The sequence below is a fragment of the Cyprinus carpio genome, chromosome A2 (assembly GCF_018340385.1).
Source record: "Cyprinus carpio isolate SPL01 chromosome A2, ASM1834038v1, whole genome shotgun sequence".
NCBI classification, from domain to species: domain Eukaryota; kingdom Metazoa; phylum Chordata; class Actinopteri; order Cypriniformes; family Cyprinidae; genus Cyprinus; species Cyprinus carpio.
Window position 1 is genome coordinate 7,121,530 of NC_056573.1, and position 20,107 is coordinate 7,141,636.

At 37.5% G+C, this 20,107-nt stretch overlaps 1 protein-coding gene across 2 annotated transcripts in view; it reads right to left on the bottom strand.

Moving 5' to 3' along the window:
* LOC109083817 (adenylate kinase isoenzyme 5) overlaps positions 1-20,107 on the bottom strand; it is a 101,458-nt gene that overhangs the window by 27,095 nt on the left and 54,256 nt on the right. For both annotated transcript variants that reach the window (XM_042770887.1, XM_042770879.1), the window contains exons 7-8: positions 10,249-10,339; positions 1,419-1,495 (exon numbers count right to left, since the gene is read on the bottom strand). In XM_042770887.1, coding sequence (XP_042626821.1) covers positions 1,419-1,495; positions 10,249-10,339 — 168 coding nt within the window. The remainder of the gene's footprint in view (positions 1-1,418; positions 1,496-10,248; positions 10,340-20,107) is intronic.

Below are 20,107 nucleotides of genomic sequence, written 5' to 3' on the forward strand. Positions count from 1 at the left end.
GCCCCCTTTTACATTTCCAGTGTTACTGTATGTATTTAAGGCTGTCTAGAGTCTATGAGTGTTATATTATATAAATAATACTATATGTTTTTTTTTACTCTTTTGAATTTGAGTCCAGAGTCTATTAGGTAGTGCATGCATTACATCACATAAGATCAAAGAACATGTATGTATTGAGCTCTATATGAGATAATGGAATACTAAAATAACCTCTCTTTACAAGCTTTTCAGAGACAGTGTCTGAGTGGGGATTATGTAAATAATATATAGCACATTCTTCCTGACCTTGAGAAAAGATATAGAGTTATAGAGCTGTCTCATTATATCTGTATCATACACACTCAGTGACTCAGAAACATTGATTGCGTTTCCATATTGAAGGTCAGCGACTATGTACCAGTTATTAATGCAATAATGAGTTTGTGCTATTGAAATACCCAACAAATATACAGGGCATTCTTCTGTGGCTTTTCTTTAACAGACTATTCCAGAAATAGTTCAAATAGCATACTAATAATGAATGTCAAGGACTTTGGCTTAAGCTTCATCCAGACAGAAGCTAATGCAGGAGAAAGAATCATTCATAATGACCATCCGCTAATGCAGGACTGTCACTCAGCAAGCATTTCCATTAAATACAGCATCTCGCACTCACTCAGTCTGCCTATAACAGTTTTTCAGCAGTTTCATCTGAGCCTAATCTGAGATTCCAATAACTTCATAATGAAATAAAGGGATGAGACAGATGGGACATTTATTGACATGCTAATGATACTCTAAATGCTACACTCTAAAAAAATGCTGGGTTGTTTTAACCCAACTTTGGGTCAAATATGGACTAACCCAACTTTTGGGTTCAATTTTAATTATAAACAGCTGGAACACCTGCATCAGATATGCAAGATACAATCAAACCATTGTGTTTTCCTGTATTACGAATTCGTAGTACACTGTAAAAAGGATTTCAGTCTTTCTACTTCACGTTTAATTCAATGTGTTACTCTTTGTAATTATTTGTGACATTTCCTAGCAATTTCTGAGTGAAAATTGTAAATCCTACACTAAAATAAAAAAGCGTTGTAGAATCAATTTAAACTCAGAAATGGCTAGTAAGTTCACAATTAATTGCAAAGAAATAGCAAATAACACATTAAATTAAATGTTACATTTTAAAAGTAGAAAGACAATTTTTTTCTTGTTTGTCTTGTATTTTTTTGTAAAATGCACTCCAACAGTCTTGGAGTTCTTCAAAAAAAAAAAAAAAAATGTGTACACCAATGTGCAGCCAACAAACAACAGTCTTCAAAAACTTATGTACACCATTTTTAAGTGCAGCCAACAAAGTAAAGCAAAGAAAGAAATGCTCAACCAAAGGCCAGTGTGTGGATTTAGAAAAGAACATGGAAACATTTTCATACCTGTTCATCAAATGTGGTGGGAACATCTGCCAGGCTGCTGCTGTCTGCTAGCAGACTGAGGTCGAGTTCACTGGGTCCTATAGAGAAAAGCAAAAGATACAATCAAGCTGTAAGAAAAGACGCTGAAAAAAGCAGCATATATTTTGAGGTCTGTGATTCAAAGAGGAAAAATACAGCAATTACAGAAAAGCCTTGTGTGAAAATATAGACACTCCTGGTCCTCCAAACTCCTGTCCATCATTGAAATGAAGTGCTGCTGTACACTGACTTCTTTATTGTTCTGTACCAGTAATTGCACAAGGAACCCTGGAGTCCTTTCAGTAGCATAGGCAACAATCACAAAGGTTTCTGTGTCACAAAGGTTTTCCATGTGTTCATTAGTCATTCATCTGTAGCACGAGTACATGTTTCCAGAGCAAAGGAATAGATATTGAAACTGCTATTGAACTGACTGCTGTCTACACAGTTGTTTAGATGTTTTCAAAGTCGAGAGGGTCATACTTGCAATGATTCTCTTGACGTGATGTTTTTATTTCATTAATTGGCAGCCCTTTTTGTGGCTGTACTTAGTAAAGAAAAGCCTAGCTTAGAAAATCACATTGAAATACATGTAGCTTTACATCACAGTGTTTGGACACACAATAATGTTTTTTTTATGTAAATAAAATTGCTATTTTAGTTTCAGTGCAACATTCTATGTTGTTCTCATATGTTGTTATTAGAGACTTGTTACTTGGAAATATAGCCAGTAATATATTTAGCAAATTTGAAATATCTTAAATACAACTTGAAAAGATGCTTCTATTGAAAATCTACATCACAAAATCTTGATTATTTATTCAAGAGCACAGAACAAGTTTTTAGGAAGATTAAAAATGGAAATAGAATTATTCCCGTTGGCTTCATTTTTTAGTTCCAAAACGGATTATGCCCAAGTGTAATAATGAATAGTAATGAGTTTTTTTCTTTTTTATTAAAATATATAGACATTTGTCCATTTTTAAATAGCATAACAGATCTGGATAATAATATTTATGATATTTCGCTGAATAAATAGCAGCAGTCCAGAGAAAAACAGGTCTCAACTGCAAGAAATATTTCATAGAAATTCTGACAGATCAGTGATTTTTGACATGAAGCCTTTGTCACAGAAGTCTGACCTCAGTCATGTGGTAAAAAAATTTCCCATGAAAGCATCTGTTGTGAGTTCTGATTCAGCTCAGCGCTGCAATACCACAGGCTGGAAGAGGCTGATGCCTTTTGACACCAGTCGCCTCTATAATAGACGCTATGCTGTAGCATTCCCTGACACCTCCAGTCCTAAACCAAAAGTGACAGCATCTTCTCTTACAGAAAGAACAGGCTTTTCAGCCTATCCTTTTTCATACTGTTTTTCCCTCCGTAAAGTCATCTGAATGAGTCTTTTGGGAAGAGCAGCTGTCTGACGAACTGTTCCTCGTAATATGAAGGAGATGTGGTGGGATTATGTATTAAAGCAGAGACTTTGCACCTGAGACCACAGGAAGTAATGAAACATTTCTTGCCCCAGTAGGATTGTGAGTCACAGAAATCTATTTGTTGGTGCAGACGTGGCATTATTGGAGGAGCGTTTGAGGGATCGTGCGAGTGGGCGGCAGGGTCATTCCTATGATGTAGTACCTTTTGAACTCTGCCACTGCTAATAAATGAACATGCCTGAAGTATTTCTATAAAAGGGCAACAGACTTACAGAAATATGCTCTGGCCCTTCTCAGCAACCATTATGGCAATATTCAAACTTGATGATAAGAAAAACATCTCAGTGAGGAACTGGGAGTTAGTTTACATGAGAGAATAAACTATAGATAACTAATGATGCTTTGATAACTTATTTTGCAAGAAATTCTGCTGATGTCATTTCCTGCATAATTACGACACTACTGAACTGTTTGTTGTTGCTGTTGCTGTTGCTGTTGGTTATAGGTCTATTACAAAGATTAACAGAAAGGAAAATTATATATTGATGACACGGGAAAAAAACAAATCGATTATGATTAATATTAAAAATATTAGGAGTATTGCATTTTAAAAAAAGGACATGTTCTCAAATATTTTAGTATTACTTATGTGCTATCATTGTATTTATTAATATTTTGAATTAGCTTTTTTATTAATATTTTCAGTTTATTTTATGTGATTTTATTGCTATTGCTATGCTATTGCATTTATTATTATTTTTGTTATATTTCTATATAATTTTAACTTATTTTGGTCACACTTTATTTTAAGGTCCATTTTATTTTATTAAAAATGTAAGTAAAGATATTTGTAATATTGCAAAATGTTTTTATTTCAAATAAATGCTGTTCAATCTTACTGTTCACACTTCATTATGTGGCACAAATATTTTCAACTAATAATAAGCCTCGTGAGCATAGTCAGATCAGTCAGCATGAAATGGATAATGACACTAGAATCATTAGCAGCGGGGTTAACATGGCGGGGGATGGAGGTGTAATTAACCTCTGCTCCATTTGATCGGCAAACACCACAGACCCGGTCCACAAAGCCAATGGCTAAAGCTTGACCGAGCCTCATCAGCCTTTGATGCAATAAAATTAGAAGTTGCCCTGGTTTCCTACCGAATCCCACAAGCACGATGGCCTGTAATTAACAACACAGCCACTGTAATTATGCACTGTCAGTGTAATGTGGTAAAGGTATGGCAAATTGTTGGCTTCACCAAAATGGACAGTATCCATGAAGATGATCTTTTTTAGGGACTTAGATGAGTTAAAAATATTAGACATATGCTACTGTTCAATAATTTTGGGTAACTAAGAATCTTATTTATTTTATTATTATTTTTTTAAAGTAATTATTAACTATATTGCATTAAATCATTTAAAAGTGACAGGGGGGTGTTGGTTGTTATGGCTTCCACAAAAAATTAAAGCACATGGATAATAATAAAAAATAAAGTTACTTGAGCACCAAATCAGCATATTAGGTTACTTCCACATTAATCCACATAAATTTGAAAAGGCATTTTTCTCTGCTTTTAGGATTTCACCCACATTGAGACGCTGTTTTTGTCCAGTGAAAACTGAGCCTACTGAAGCTTTCCCAAGTGGATAAATTTAAAAAAAAAGTGTGTGCTGTGAAAATGGAGGGATTCAAAAACTATGGTGATATGTGACACAAATTTTACTATATATCGTATCTATGGCTGTACCAACAGTGTTGTTCTTGCTATTCACTTTAATAATGTAACTAAAGATAAATTTTACTTTGTACGATCATCTGTCAGGATTCTGGACTGCCTTTGTTGTGTTTTGCCCCTTTTTCTGTTCCTGTTTGTCCTTATTTGGTCATGTTCCTGTCCTCGTTTCGTTTGATTATGATCCTATGCACCTGTGTTTCCCCAATTATCCTTTGTATTTAAGTCTCTGCCTTTGCGTTTATTGTTTGTCAGGGGTCAACTTATTTCTAAGTGTGTTCGTTTAGCTCCTATTGTGGATTATCCCATGTTTTCTTCATTAAAGGCTGTGAATGTTATGTAAATGTCCGTGTCTCAAATGTTCTTCCCGCAGCAGTGTAACGTGACATCTTCATATTTTAATGCTGTTAATATGACAGAATATTTATTTGCAATTGTTGTACTGTGACAAAAGATGATGCATTTTAGACCAAATATAGAATGGTGACTTACAGATTGTTGTACTGTGACAAAAGATGATGCATTTTAGACCAAATATAGAATGGTGGACAGTGTTGTTCGTATCCACTTTAATAATGTAACTAAAGATAAATTTTACTTTGTACGATCCATCTTGTCAGATTCTGGACTGCCTTTGTTTGTCGTTTGCCCCTTTTTCTGTTCCTGTTGTCCTTATTTTGCAGTTCCCCTGTCCTCGTTCGTTTGAGTGATGCTCCTGTTGGATGTTGCAGGGGTCTCTGCGGGGGACTGTCCCCCCGTTTCGTTTGCTATGATCCTGTACCTGTGTTATGATTAAAGTCTCTTGCCTTTGATGGATGTTTGTCTATGGTGACTTACAGTTGGTGATTTACGTTGGAGTGTGTGATTGGATGTTTGTTATGGGATGTTTTATTGTGAAATAAGTGTTGTGTTAGAATGGTGGCTTGTTGTAGGAGTTTGTGGTGGGATTTTTTGATGGGATGTTGGATGTAGCCTTAGAATGAATAATCATGTTGGCTGTTGGAAATTCAGCTTTCTCATCATAGGAATGAATTACATTTTAAAATATATTAAATTAGAAAACTGTTCTTTTGTAATAAATTTTTGTAATTTTTCAAAAAATTACTGTCTTGATTTGCTTTCAAAAATATGAAAAAAATCTTACAAACTTTTGAATAGTAGAGTATTGGACAAAAATACAAATACAGATACAATTAAACTAGTGTAACGCAATAACATAACTTTAAAGTGCAAATGTTGTCTTTGAAGTTATTTAATTGTTTGAATTAAGGGTTTTGCATGTTAATCTTTTTTTAAATCTCCTGGTCAAGAGCTCCTGGTCATGATTAAATGGAGGTAGATTCAAACATCCATTACACACTCATCTGCATCCTGTCAGTGTCCAGGAACTGCTTCTGCTCAACATCTTTCTCCATCTCACAGCTCATCTAAGACAGACCTTCATTGTTGGTAGCCACACATACTGTAGATGTAGTTGAACAGTAAATCTCCCAGAAGGTGGTAGGACAGGTAGGATCATGACTGGTTCAGAGGTGTTCAGGCGCTCTCATCTCTGGCTGCGTTGTCAGACACTGACTCAGGTTTGACAAGCTTTGCATGTGTTTGATCAGATGGGTTGTGTAAGCAGTGAACTTATAAGTAGAAAGTATGCGAGTCTACTCAAATTTGATTGGGCAGATCATACATTAAAGGTTTTTCCATCCCATCTGTGCCATTATTATGATTATTATTTACTGTTGTCCGATTTACACATGCAGTCTGATGTTTTTCAGCATCTCACATCATGAATGCCACATTTTTAAAATGCAATTAAAAGTAGATCACTGCTGTGTCACATGGTCCATGTTTACATTACAGTCCAAAATTATCCCTAAGTTGCATCCTTTTTTAAAGATAGTAATGAATTTGAAAGACTATGGGCCATATTTTAACAATTTAAGCGCATGGTCTAAAGTGCATGGCACAAGTGCACTTAGGGTGTGTCCAAATCCACTGTGGCTAGTTTAAGAACGGGAAAAACGGTCAGCATGCCAGCCGCATGGTCCAAAATGGTTGTACCTATTCTCTTAATGAGTCATGGGTGTGTTTTGGGTGTAACGTGCAATAAACAATCAGAGTCTCATCTCCCAATCCCTTTTAAAGGCCACTTGTACTCGTGTCATGGTGGATTCACTATTTTTGCAAGAGCAAAGACTGAATGCTTCTCCAGAGAGGAAAGGTTCTGCTCGTGCACAAGGTTAACGCATGTGAGCAGACCATCTACAGGGCACAATAATAATCATTTACACTGTAATCCTTTGTGTGCTGCTGCCTGCCCTGTGTGTGTAATAAGGACAGTGTACGCACATTGTTCTCCCACCTATAGGCGCATATTACTAACATGTAATTTGTTCCAAAGCAATGGAAAATCATCCACAGTTTCACCCACATAGACTGCTTGTGCTCACTGTATGAAGAGTTTTGAAAAATTGGCCAACAGTGGGGAAAATATTTATTTGATCCCCTGCTGATTTAGTAAGTTTGCCCACTTACAAAGAAATGAAGGGTCTGTAACTTTTATGGTAGGATTATTTTAACGTATAGAGACAAAAAAGCAACCAAAAAATCAAAAAACAAAACAAAAACAAAACTCATTATATAAAGGTTAGAAATTGATTTGCATTTCAGTGAGTGAAATAAGTATTTGATCCAGTACCAACCAGCAAGGATTCTGGCTCCCACAGACTGGTTATGAGCCCATGTGGAACACAGATTAGTCCTGCCACTTTAAGAAGTTACTCCTAATGTCAGCACATTAGGTGTATAGGACACCTGTCCACACAATCTGTATCTTCCATTCCAAGCTCTCCCACCACCATGGGCAAGACCAAAGAGCTGTCAGAGGATGTCAGAGACAAGACTGTATACTGTATCTGCACAAGGCTGGAATGGGCTATAAGACCATCAGCAAGAAGCTTGGTGAGAAGTAGACAACTGCTGGTGCAATTATTCAGAAACAGAAGAAATACAAAACAACCATCAATCAGCCTCGGTCTGGTGCTCCGTGCAAGATCTTACCTCATGGGGTAAGGATGATCATGAGGAAGGTGAGGGATCAGCTCAAAACTACACAGGAGGAGCTTGTTAATGATCTTAAGGCAGTTGGGAGGACAGTTGTGACCAAGGTAAACAGTAAAACAATTGGTAACAATGGACTGAAATCCTGTGGAATTAAATGCTGGGTTGCCTGCTAAAGAATGTGCTCAGGCAGGCCTGTTTAAAGTTTGCCAGTGAACATCTAAATGATTCAGAGAAGGCTTGGGAGAAAGTGCTGTGGTCAGATGAGACCAAAATTGAGATCTTTAGCATTAACTCGACTTGCCGTGTTTGGAGAACGAGAAATGCTGACTATGACCCCAAGAACACCATCCCTACAGTCAAGCACAGAGGTGAAGACATTATGCTTTGGGGCTGTTTTTCTGCTAAGGGTACAGGACGACTTCACCACATTGAGGGGCAAATGGACGGAACCGTGTACTGTAAAATCTTGGATTAGAACCTCCTTCCCTCAGGTGATCAAAATCACAAGATGATCCGAAACATACCACCAAGGCAAAAAAGAAATGGCTCAAGAAGAAGCACATTAAGGTCATGGAGGGGCCTAGCCAGTCTCCAGACCTCAATCCTATAGAAAATGTGTGGGGGTGTTTGAAGTTTGGAGTTGCCAAAGGACAGCCAAGAAACCTTAAGGATTTCGAGACTATCTGTAAATAGGAGTGGACCAAAATCCCTCCTGAGATGTGTGAAAACCTGATGACCAACTACAAGAAACGTCTAACATCTGTGCTTGCCAACAAGGGTTTCTACACCAAGTACTAAGTCATGTTTTGCTGAATTTATTTCACTCACTGAAATGCAAATCAGTTTCTTACCTTTATATAATGTTTCTTTTTTTTCTGGATTTTTTACCTACCATAAAAATTATAGACCCTTCATTTCTTTGTAAGTGTGAAACTTACAAAATTAGCAGGGGATCAAATACATATTTTCACCACTGTATGTATTGGCAAATAGGTCCTAGCAAAAAAAAAAAAAAAAAGTGTTATGTTAAATTGACAGTTCAATTTTTTTTTTAAATCTGTGCCTAACTGTTCAGTCTCAAATCAGAAACCACATAAAGCTCCTTAAAATGCTCTCCAATTTGAAATTTTCATAAATATTAATGCAAAAATATAAATCAATCAGCCAACAAACAAACAAAAACAGTCATTTATAATAATAATAATAATAATAATAATAATAATAATAATAATAATAATAATAAATGACTATCTGTAAGTGTGCCCTTTAGGCCCAATTTACTAATAATTTATAATGTGTATTTACAATTTGTTAATAAATTAGGGTTATAATTACTTCATTCTTTTCTATGTCGTTCAAAGTATACTGTTAAAAATTGTTTTTACAAAAATGTTTCATTTAATGATAAAATCATGCAAATATTTGTTTTGGTTGTGCATAAATGTGTTTCATATGTTATTACTGTATGAATTCGAATGGACTGCGTTATCTAAGCTACAGCACATACATAATGTATTATATCAACTGCTCTCAGTGTAAGACAAGCAGGACCCTGACACTCACATGAATAAATCAGCAAGTGCAAGTGAAAGACAAAAGTTTAATAAAACACTCACAAACTGGCTTTCCCTGACACCCCAACTCCATTTGGGACAATTCATTCAAACTCTCCATATCCTTTGGGTGATCTCAGCCACACCACGCAGCACCAGGAAAAGCTTCACCTGAATGTGGCAGTCTGCCACTTCCTCAAGGTTACAGATCCCAGAGAGACTGACACCAGCATTAATGCCTGCACTATTACACAGACCTTTCCCATCCCCCGACCTCCTTATTCATCCTCTAATCTCTCGCTCAGCAGTGCAACCATTGTTTCTAAAGAATCATCAGGGGCAACCGATGCAGACATGACAGCGCAATGCATGGAGACCCACGGATGTCTACTTTGAGCTCATATAGGAAACTTTTTTGCAGTGACTTTGCAAAAACCTATTTGTATAAAGATCAAATTCCCACTGGATGCTTTGGTGTCATTCAGTGGCATGAGATCAAGAGTTCAGTGATGACTATTTGAGTTTGAGCTGTGATACTCAGAATATCAGAAGAAAAAAACAGCTTCTAAAGTACATTATCGATTTTGATGATAGACTTCTTAACTCCACCCCCCACCCCCACCCCCCCATAATCTTTGTAAAAAGCAAGAGACTATAATAATAATATAATATATAATATATATATAATATATAATATAATAATTTTCTATTCAATCAATTACAATTTTCTTCAGACAATTAATCCTGACTACCTCAGCTGAAGCCATGGCCGTAGTGTAAAATGGTGTGATAAACACAAATTTCTTTCCTGTTTTGACAGGTTTCCTATTGAAAGAGAAAGCTGGGGCTGGACATTTTGGTTTAAATAGTTATTTCAAAGATGGCTCCACTCAAATACAATATTAATTAAAAGTTTCATTTTGCTTTCATAAGACCTTGAATTGCACAAGATGCAAAATCAATGTTGATTTTATGATGGACCTTATAAAGTAATGAAGTAGTAATTCCACATCTTTACCTGCCACAGGTTCTTTGGTGGGGTACAGTTTGTTGTCGACTGTCATGCTGATGTCATAGAAGACTTCCTCTTCATCTCGATCTGCATCAAGCTGTATAAAAAAGAGAGCACTTGTGTCAGGCATTGAGGGTACACAAAAAAAAAAAAAAAAAAAAAAAAATTCTGTTTGGCTCTAAATACATTTTACTATATCAAATCAAATATAGTTTCGATTCATTTTAAATTTCAATTCATTTTTTAATTTAAATTCATATTAAATTAATTTTAATAAGTTTTAATAAAGATGCTTTCATATATATTATGTTCAATGTCCTGTCTGCATGACAATGACAATGTCCACATCTGTGCATGAGTGGCCTTCACCATGTTCATCTGAATATTTAATCATGGAAGGGGGTTTATGAGGACTGTTGGTAAAGAACAAGAGTTGCAGTTGTATTCATATGTCTGTTTAGTGTTATCTATGCTGTTATTGTTCCTTCGAACTAAACATTGCTCATACTCAATATTACACCCGTACTGAATAATTGGGAATGGAATTAAATAAAGGATGTTCATCCTATTGAAAAACGTTAATATTAAACATGGAAAAAAATTGGTTAAAGATTGGTTGAAGACTGCAATTGAAAACGTTCATCTAATACATCTAAACATATAAATAAATCAATTTTGTGCAACCACTTCAGAGTTATAAAATATATAGTTGTAAAATACAGATATTCAGAATGAAGTCAAAATAATTAGTTTGATAATAATTAGTTAATGGTTTAGTATAATATTTTAGGTGGCCCAACACAGTCATGTAAACATGATTACAGACAGCAGGAGCAAATCGATTTAAGTCTTGGGCAGAAACTAATTTGTTTGGAACCATGGTGTGATTAATCAATGAAAGCAGGCTTCATCACAATCTCATTATTCCTATACTATTCACTTCTTCCGCACTGCAAAAAGATAGGAATAGAATGTGTTCCTACACACCTCAGTTCTAGTGCTTAGTACTGAAATGCAGAGAACCAAAACACCTTTAAAAGACACTTTACAGGAACCTTGCCTAAGTAATGCACTGTTACTTGAGAAACGGGGAGGCAAAGCAACAACCACCTCCAACCTGTCTGAATGTTTCCATGACAACAGACTATAAGGGGCCACAGCATAGCAGGTAGTGTGTGGGAGTGTCCCTCCAGCTTCAGAAGACTGTGTACCTGTCATATTATTATTGGATACATAGAAAGGTGTTGATTATTGGAAATGAAGAAATTAAATGAGAATTTATTTATTTTTTCTGCCCCAAAGACTGCAAGCCAAAATTTATATGTCTAGCATTGCATTTTTTTTCTTCATTCCTATACTGTACATGTAGTAGAACGTCGGATTAGAACAATTTTACTCTAATTTTGCATCATGAAATCTAAAATTGGGTCACAGTTCTATTCAATCTGATCTGATTCCATTATTTTGGAATGATTTATTATTATTTCCAAAAATAAGCTTAAGACATAGAGGCAACACAGTCACTATAACGTCTCGGTTACGTATGGTAATCCTTGTTCCCTGAAGGAGGGAACGAAGACGTCACATTGGTGACCAACGAATTGGGATCTTGCTTAAAGAGACCAATCTACTTTGAGTGTAACTAAATGAGCCAATGCACATTGGCATGCAATTATTGCATCCAGCTGCCGCTGGTCACAGCGTGACCATAATAAGGCAGCCGGTGCAATGAATACCAGGTTTTCATTGAGGAGTCGAGCCTATGACCCGGACGCTCTGCGGTGGTACAACAGCCGTGGTGACGGGATGTGACGTCTCTGTTCCCTCCTTCAGGGAACGAGGGTTATATACGTAACCGAGATATTCCCTTTCAGTCTGTCACTCTCAACGTCACATAGGTGACCGAAGAATTGGGTTCCCCCACCAAAGCGGCATGGATGCTGCCCCTTCCAGTGCCCTGTGCGAGCCGCCAGTGCCCCTTTTTGGTGTAGGCCAGAGCTCGCAACAAGAAGACCATTCACTGTTGTCGTAGCACTACCTACTACAGGGACATTGCGGAAGCCCCATCCTTCCCAAATCCGAAGCAAATACACATGTACCGTTTAGGTGCCTCTCAGCACCTCTTCCCGTTTAAGGTGAGAACACAGGGGCATATCAGCATAGTTGCGACATGTGACGGGAGCGCAGACTACCTTGTTGGTTGATGTACGCAACAGTCGCTGTGTTCTCCGTTCAGACCAGCACGTGCTTGCCTCATAAACACCCTTTGAGGCGGTTCAAGGCAAGGTGCACTGCTAACAACTCTAGGCAATTGATATGCCAGTGCAGATGGGGGCCCGTCCATACCCCCGAAACTGTGTGCCTATTGTACATGGCCCCCCAGCTGGTGGTGGAGGCATCCGTGTAAACCAATCTATCTTCTTGTAACTGACTTTAAAAAGGTATGACCAGTCTTGATGGAAAAAGAAAGACAGCCTCTATAGCATTCTTTTATTAATGAACTGAATTTTTATTATCATTTGTTTATTTTATATATCGCAACAGTGTCAGAATTCATTCTCATTGAAGCTGTGCTTCAATTTCTACCCCACTCTCCAGATATTCACTATTCTTCTCAGATGGGTTTTGCATTCCACCCTGCATAGTGTGCAGCTCAACAAAACTGTCTTTGATATAGGTCAGCCTAATGGTAATTGTAGCCATTCTCTTGTTTGGTTTCTTAGTAAAAAAAAGTCATAAATGGCTAAATGCAACTGAAACAATGTCAACACTGCTTAGTGAGAGAGAAATCCCATTTCAGAGTGCTAAAGCAGTGCAGGGTATTCATTTTCTATGGGGTTCTTGAGGTCCGAGCTTAATACTTAAGATGAAATGGCTGATCATGCAGTGTGACCAAACTATTCCAGACTGCTAAAACTGCTGTTCACTTCACTCTTTTGACCATCCAGTTGTAGACTCAATCCGTCTAGTTCTAACAAAATATACATTGCACTCTTCACAAGCATTACTTTTTCCCAAAGTAGGTCTGCAATGTCAGATGTATTTGTGTAACTTCTTCCTAGACTTTATGATGGGGATTGAAGCCATGTTATGCACTTATATTTTGTCATCACAAGTAAAAATACTATGCAAAACCAACCCAGGTTCACTGGAAATACGTGACTCTGCCCACATTTCTGTAAAACCTAAAAATACATTGTTAAGGGTATATATTCAGATTACGTTCACAAGACATGCTATAATTTTCCCCCCTTTTTTTTCTCCATTGCAGATGCAGTTTTATTAAACAGTGTCATTACAAAACATGTCTGTGGATAACAAAAAATGCTTGCAAAATGATTCAATGTTGCTTGTAGAATGTTTCATGGCAGTTTCAAAGCAAAAAAGCTCAGTGCCTGGCATTAAAATGCATGTATAATTTTCTCTGAAATAGTTAAATGTGATTGTGGCAGTGTATTATGTCATTTGTTCTAAGAATCACAGCAGTTCAGAAATAAAATGCCACTTAAAAGTCGATGCTCTTATGTTTTTGAAATTAACATACCACCTACACTACACTAACCACAACTCTACACTAAACCTAATCAATAGTGTAAACAAAAGCAATATTGAGATAAAAATGCATTTTCTGAAGCAAGCATACCATGCCATGCAATGATCTTCCCCTGCATGTAATCATAAATGTGTAAAAAGACTGGTGTTTAACTGCCTCTACGGTTCACTTCACCTGGAAACCACAGGGAGACGAATAAGGACGTTTTTAGAGAAATGTAGGCAGAGTCACGTATTTCCAAATTGAGCAAAACAGCTAAATACATTTCATTCCTTATTGAAATGTACATGAAGTGAACATGAGCAACTGAATATATACCATATACATATTATAAATATTGCATTGTGGACCCAAATTCAGTTCAAGTGGATTCAATTCAATGCATTTTTATAAACAACAACAACAAACAAATAAATAATACAAATCACATCTATGTGACTAAATTAATCCAAAATGTTAATAAATGAAATGCAATGCAATGCAAAACAATTTGATTAAGTTCAATTTTAGTCCATTCACAAAGGCAGTTATTGATTATTAATAAATTTCACTTGAGAGTGTAGGGGTCTTCATGCTAAATATTGTTTCATTTACTTAAATCCATACTTACGCAAACGCAGAAGAATGGCTACTCAAAATATGCATGATAATGTTGGCTTTTATCATATATATATATATATATATATGTATATATATACACATACATATATACATACATATATATGCACACACATACATACACAGGTGCATCTCAATAAATTAGAATGTTGTGGAAAAGTTCATTTATTTCAGTAATTCAACTCAAATTGTGAAACTCGTGTATTAAAAAAAAATCAGTGCACACAGACTGAAATAGTTTAAGTCTTTGGTTCTTTTAATTGTGATGATTTTGGCTCACATTTAACAAAAACCCACCAATTCAACAATCTCAACAAATTAGAATATGGTGACATGCCGATCAGCTAATCAACTCAAAACACCTGCAGAGGTTTCCTGAGCCTTCAAATTGGTCTCTCAGTTTGGTTTACTAGGCTACACAATCATGGGGAAGACTGCTGATCTGACAGTTGTCCAGAAGACAATCGTTGACACCCTTCACAAGGAGGGAAAGCCACAAACATTCATTACCAAAGAAGCTGGCCGTTCACAGAGTGCTGTATCCAAGCATGTTAACAGAAAGTTGAGTGGAAGGAAAAAGTGTGAAAGAAAAAGATGCACAACTAACCAAGAGAACCGCAGCCTTATGAGGATTGTCAAGCAAAATCGATTCAAGAATTTGAGTGAACTTCACAAGGAATGGACTGAGGCTGGGGTCAAGGCATCAATGGCCACCACACACAGACATGCCAAGGAATTTGGCTACAGTTGTCGTATTCCTCTTGTTAAAGCCACTCCTGAACCACAGACAACATCAGAGGCATCTTACCTGGGCTAAGGAGAAGAAGAACTGGACTGTTGCCCAGTGGTCCAAAGTCCTCTTTTCAGATGAGAGCAAGTTTTGTATTTCATTTGGAAACCAAGGTTCTAGAGTCTGGAGGAAGGGTGGAGAAGCTCATAGCCCAAGTTGCTTGAAATCCAGTGTTAAGTTTCTACAGTCTGTGATGTTTTGGGGTGCAATGTCATCTGCTAGTGTTGGTCCATTGTGTTTTTTGAAAACCAAGTCACTGCACCCGTTTACCAAGAAATTTTGGAGCACTTCATGCTTCCTTCTGCTGACCAGCATTTGAAGATGCTGATTTCATTTTTTCAGCAGGATTTGGCACCTGCCTACACTGCCAAAAGCACCAAAAGTTGGTTAAATGACCATGGTGTTGGTGTGCTTGATTGGCCAGCAAACTCACCAGACCTGAACCCCATAGAGACTCTGTGGGGTATTGTCAAGAGGAAAATGAGAAACAAGAGACCAAAAAATGCAGATGAGCTGAAGGCCACTGTCAAAGAAACCCAGGCTTCCATACCACCTCAGCAGTGCCACAAACTGATCACCTCCATGCCGTGCCGAATTGAGGCAGTAATTAAAGCAAAAGGAGCCCCTACCAAGTATAGAGTACATGTACAGTAAATGAACATACTTTCCAGAAGGCCAACAATTCACTAAAATTTTTTTTTTTTATTTTTTAATTGGTCTTATGAAGTATTCTAATTTGTTGAGATACTGAATTGGTGGGTTTTTGTTAAATGTGAGCCAAAATCATCACAATTAAAAGAACCAAAGACTTAAACTACTTCAGTCTGTGTGCACTGAATTTATTTAATACACGAGTTTCACAATTTGAGTTAAATTACTGAAATAAATGAACTTTTCCATGACATTCTAATTTATTGAGATGCACCTGTATAGGGCTAGGCGATATGGCCAAAAAAAAAAATCACAAAATTTTTTTTCACAATAATTTTTTTCATATCAGTCGATATTGATCATTATCGCGATAAATGTCAAATATTTATTTTTCAAGTTTAAAGTCAGATTTTTGCTCCAAAGTGAAAGTTGTAGAAACCAGACCATTAATTTTCCTTAACAAAATAAATATCTAAATACAAAAATGTATTTCTTAGTTTCTGCATGTTCTAATGAGTGATTTTGTTTCAAATCAAGAAACAGTTTTAGGTTGCCTGATGATAATAATAATAATATTAGCACTTTTGTCTCTTAGAAATGCACATTTGATAGTAGCTTGAGTTAGGAGGCAGAAGTAATTTTTTGTTCATTATCAAAATTAGTAACATCTGTATAAAATTGTAGCAACCTCAGTATTATATGGTTAAATTTATTCTGACCAAGTTTTTATTTTTTTAATTAAACATTGGTCTCCCATAGTGGCATACATTTAATTCATGATCAACACAGTTAAAACTACACAAATAGCACCTCAATACCATGGTAAAAATATAGCCTAACTATATTTTTTTATACCTATTTGTATAAAAAACAGTAGTCTAAAAATATTCAGTATAAATGCACACATGCTAAAGCTTTATCACAAATACATACTACAATTACATACCATTATTCTTTTAATAAAATTCAGTGTGACTATCCCAAATGTCTGGCACAATACCATGGTGCAGTGAGTGTTACTACAGTAAATCCATGGTAAATTATGGTTTTAACTAGTTTATCTCACTGAGTCATTTGTCTTCATCGCTGAATTCAAAAACTTCACACTGGATCTCTGCTTTCATTGTTGCCAGATTGAATGGACGATTTCCAGCCCAAAAGCTCACAAAAGCCCGTCCAAAACTTTAACTGTCAAAATCAGAGGTGCCCAAACTCAGTCCTGGAGTGCCGGTGTCCTGCAGAGTTTAGCTCCATCTTGCCTTAACACACCTGCTGGGAAGTTTCCAGTATGCCTAGTAAGATCTTGATTAGCTGGATCAGTGTGTCTAATTGGGGTTGGAACTAAACTCTGTGGGACACCGGCCCTCCGGGACCGAGTTTGGGCGAGTTTTTAACTCCTTAAAACAAAATAATGACGACAATCAACGGATCAAATGGATCAAATTGGGACAAATAGCCTACATTAAAGAGAATTAGGCTAACGAACATGAATAAAATATGCAAGCAGACACTGTCAAAATGGCAATCAAGAAATTAACCGATATCCTCGAAATAACACATTTTCAGTGTCAGCAGTCAGAATAATCCAATTTAAGCTTAAGTGCAAAAAGTGCCCAATATAAGTGAAAGGAAAAAGCAACGAAATTAGCAGGTATTTCACACTCGTTCATGCAGACACCATGACAGTAAAAACTGTGCCATTCATTGGTATACTGAATTATAATCCGACAATTAAAAGAATAAAATAAATAACAACAACAAAAATGTCCTTACCTTCGTGTCGCTCTATAATTTTACACAGAACTAGAGGAAGCCTCTTAAGTTCATATTGTAGAATATAATACAGAACTTTGCACAGTCAAAACTAATCAAGTCTAGCCTTTTTCTAGGATTTATCAATCTGGACCGTTTAATAGATAAAAGACAGTATCTAACAAACCGACATATTTAGTTTCGGTTTTGATTGATTAATTCAAATGTGCTCTGATTTCGGAGTTGCACAGCTCTGCACAGTTTTGCTCTAGCCCTAATCAAACACACCTGATCCAGCTAATCAAGGTCTTTAGGATTACTAGAAACTTCCAAGTAGGTTTGATTTGGAGCCAATTGGAGCTAAACTGTGCAGAGCTGTGGCCCTCCAGGAATTGAGTTTGAGAGCAATGCCCTATGGTCTTATGGACTTAATGGACACACGCACACGGTGGCCATTGTAAGTCTGTGAGATCGCAAGTGAACATGAAGTGTTCCATTTGGGACATGGCCTGTATGTGTGTAGTAACGTTGTGATTACTGATTGGATGCAGTACCTGCGGGAACCCGCCCAATCTGGCAACACTGCATGACCTTGTAAATGCATCTGCTCTAGTGAGCAGTTTGAACTTTGATCCAAGTGGATAAACGGTCCGTGTGGCACGATTCAAATGGGTCGTGCTGTTTCGTTCCGCTTTTAGCACATAAACATTATATTGAACATTAATCGAACTCTTCATATCGGTTTATCAAGGAAAATTTTATTGTGATAATTATCGTTATCAAATTATCGCCCAGCCATATATATATATATATATATATATATATACACTATAAATTATAAACAACACTTTTGATTTATTTTTATATGAACTCAAAGATCTAATACTTTTTCATATGTACACAAACTGTTTCTCTCAAATATTGTTCAAAATCTGTCTAAACTGTGTTAGGGAGCACTTCTCCTTTGCAGAGATAATCCATCCCCCTCACAGGTGTGGCATATCAAGATGCTGATTAAACAGCATTATTATTGCACAGGTGTGCCTTAGGCTGGCCACAATAAAAGGCCACTCTAAAATGTGCAGTTTTATCACACAGCACAATGCCACAGGTGTCGCAAGTTTTGAGGGAGTGTGCAGTTGGCATGCTGACTGCAGGAATGTTCACCAGAAGTTTTATCACACAGTTGAATTTTCATTTGTGTAGCATGTTTTTGTGTAGTGTGGTGGTTTCAGAGAATTTGGCAGTACATCCAACCAGCCTCACAACCTCTGACCACGTGTAACCACACCAGCCCAGGACCTCCACATCCAGCATCTTCACATCTAAGATCGTCTGAGACCAACCACCTGGACAGCTGCTGCAACAATCGTTCTGCATAACCAAAGAATTTCTGCAAAAACTGTCAGAAACCGTCTCAGGGAAGCTCATCTGCATGCTTGTTGTCCTCATTGGGGTCTCGACCTGACTGCAGTTTGTTGTCGTAACTGACTTGAATGGGCAAATGCTCACATTCGATGGCATCTGGAACTTTGGAGAGGTGTTCTCTTCACAGATGAATCCCGGTTTTCACTGTACAGGGTAGATGGCAGACAGCATGTATGGTGTCGTGTGGTTGAGCGGTTTGCTGATGTCAACGTTGTGGATCGAGTGGCCCATGGTGGCGGTGGGGTTATGGTATGGGCAGGCGTATGTTATGGACAACGAATATAGGTGCATTTTATTGATGGCATTTTGAATGCGCAGAGATACCGTGAAGAGATCCTGAGGCCCATTGTTGTGCCATTCATCCTCGACAATCACCTCATGTTGCAGCATGATAATGCATGGCCCCATGTTGCAAGGATCTGTACATAATTCCTGGAAGCTGAAAACATCCCAGTTCTTGCATGGCCAGCATACTCACCGGACATGTCACCCACTGAGCATGTTTGGGATGCTCTGGATCGGCATATACGATAGCGTGTTCCAGTTCCTGCCAATATCCAGCAACTTTGCACAGCCATTGAGGCATGCAATTATTGCATCCGGCTGCTGCTGATCACAGCGTGAGTATAATAAGGCAGCAGGTGCAATGCATACCAGGTTTTCGCTGAGGAGCCGAGCCGGTGACCCGGCAGCTCAGCGGCGGTACAGCAACCTTGGTGACGGGACTAATTGACTAATTGGTATCCCTACCAAAGCGCCATGGGTGCTGACCCTTCCAGTGTCCTGTGCGAGCTGCCTGCGCCCCTATTTGGTGTAGGCCGGGGCTCGGAACAAGTAGTTCCACTCACCATTGTCAAAGCACTACCTCACTGGGGAAAACGTACCCGTTCCGCTTGGAACAGGGACACTGCGGAAGCCCCATCCTTCCCGAAGGAGTTTTTGGAAGCAAATACACATATAGCTTCCTTTTAGGTGTATATGGAGAAATTTGAGGTGATTAAAACCCTCTTAGGAAGGCAAAAGTCTGCCGGGAAAACACGGGCTCTAAGGCTATACTGTGGACTATACACATA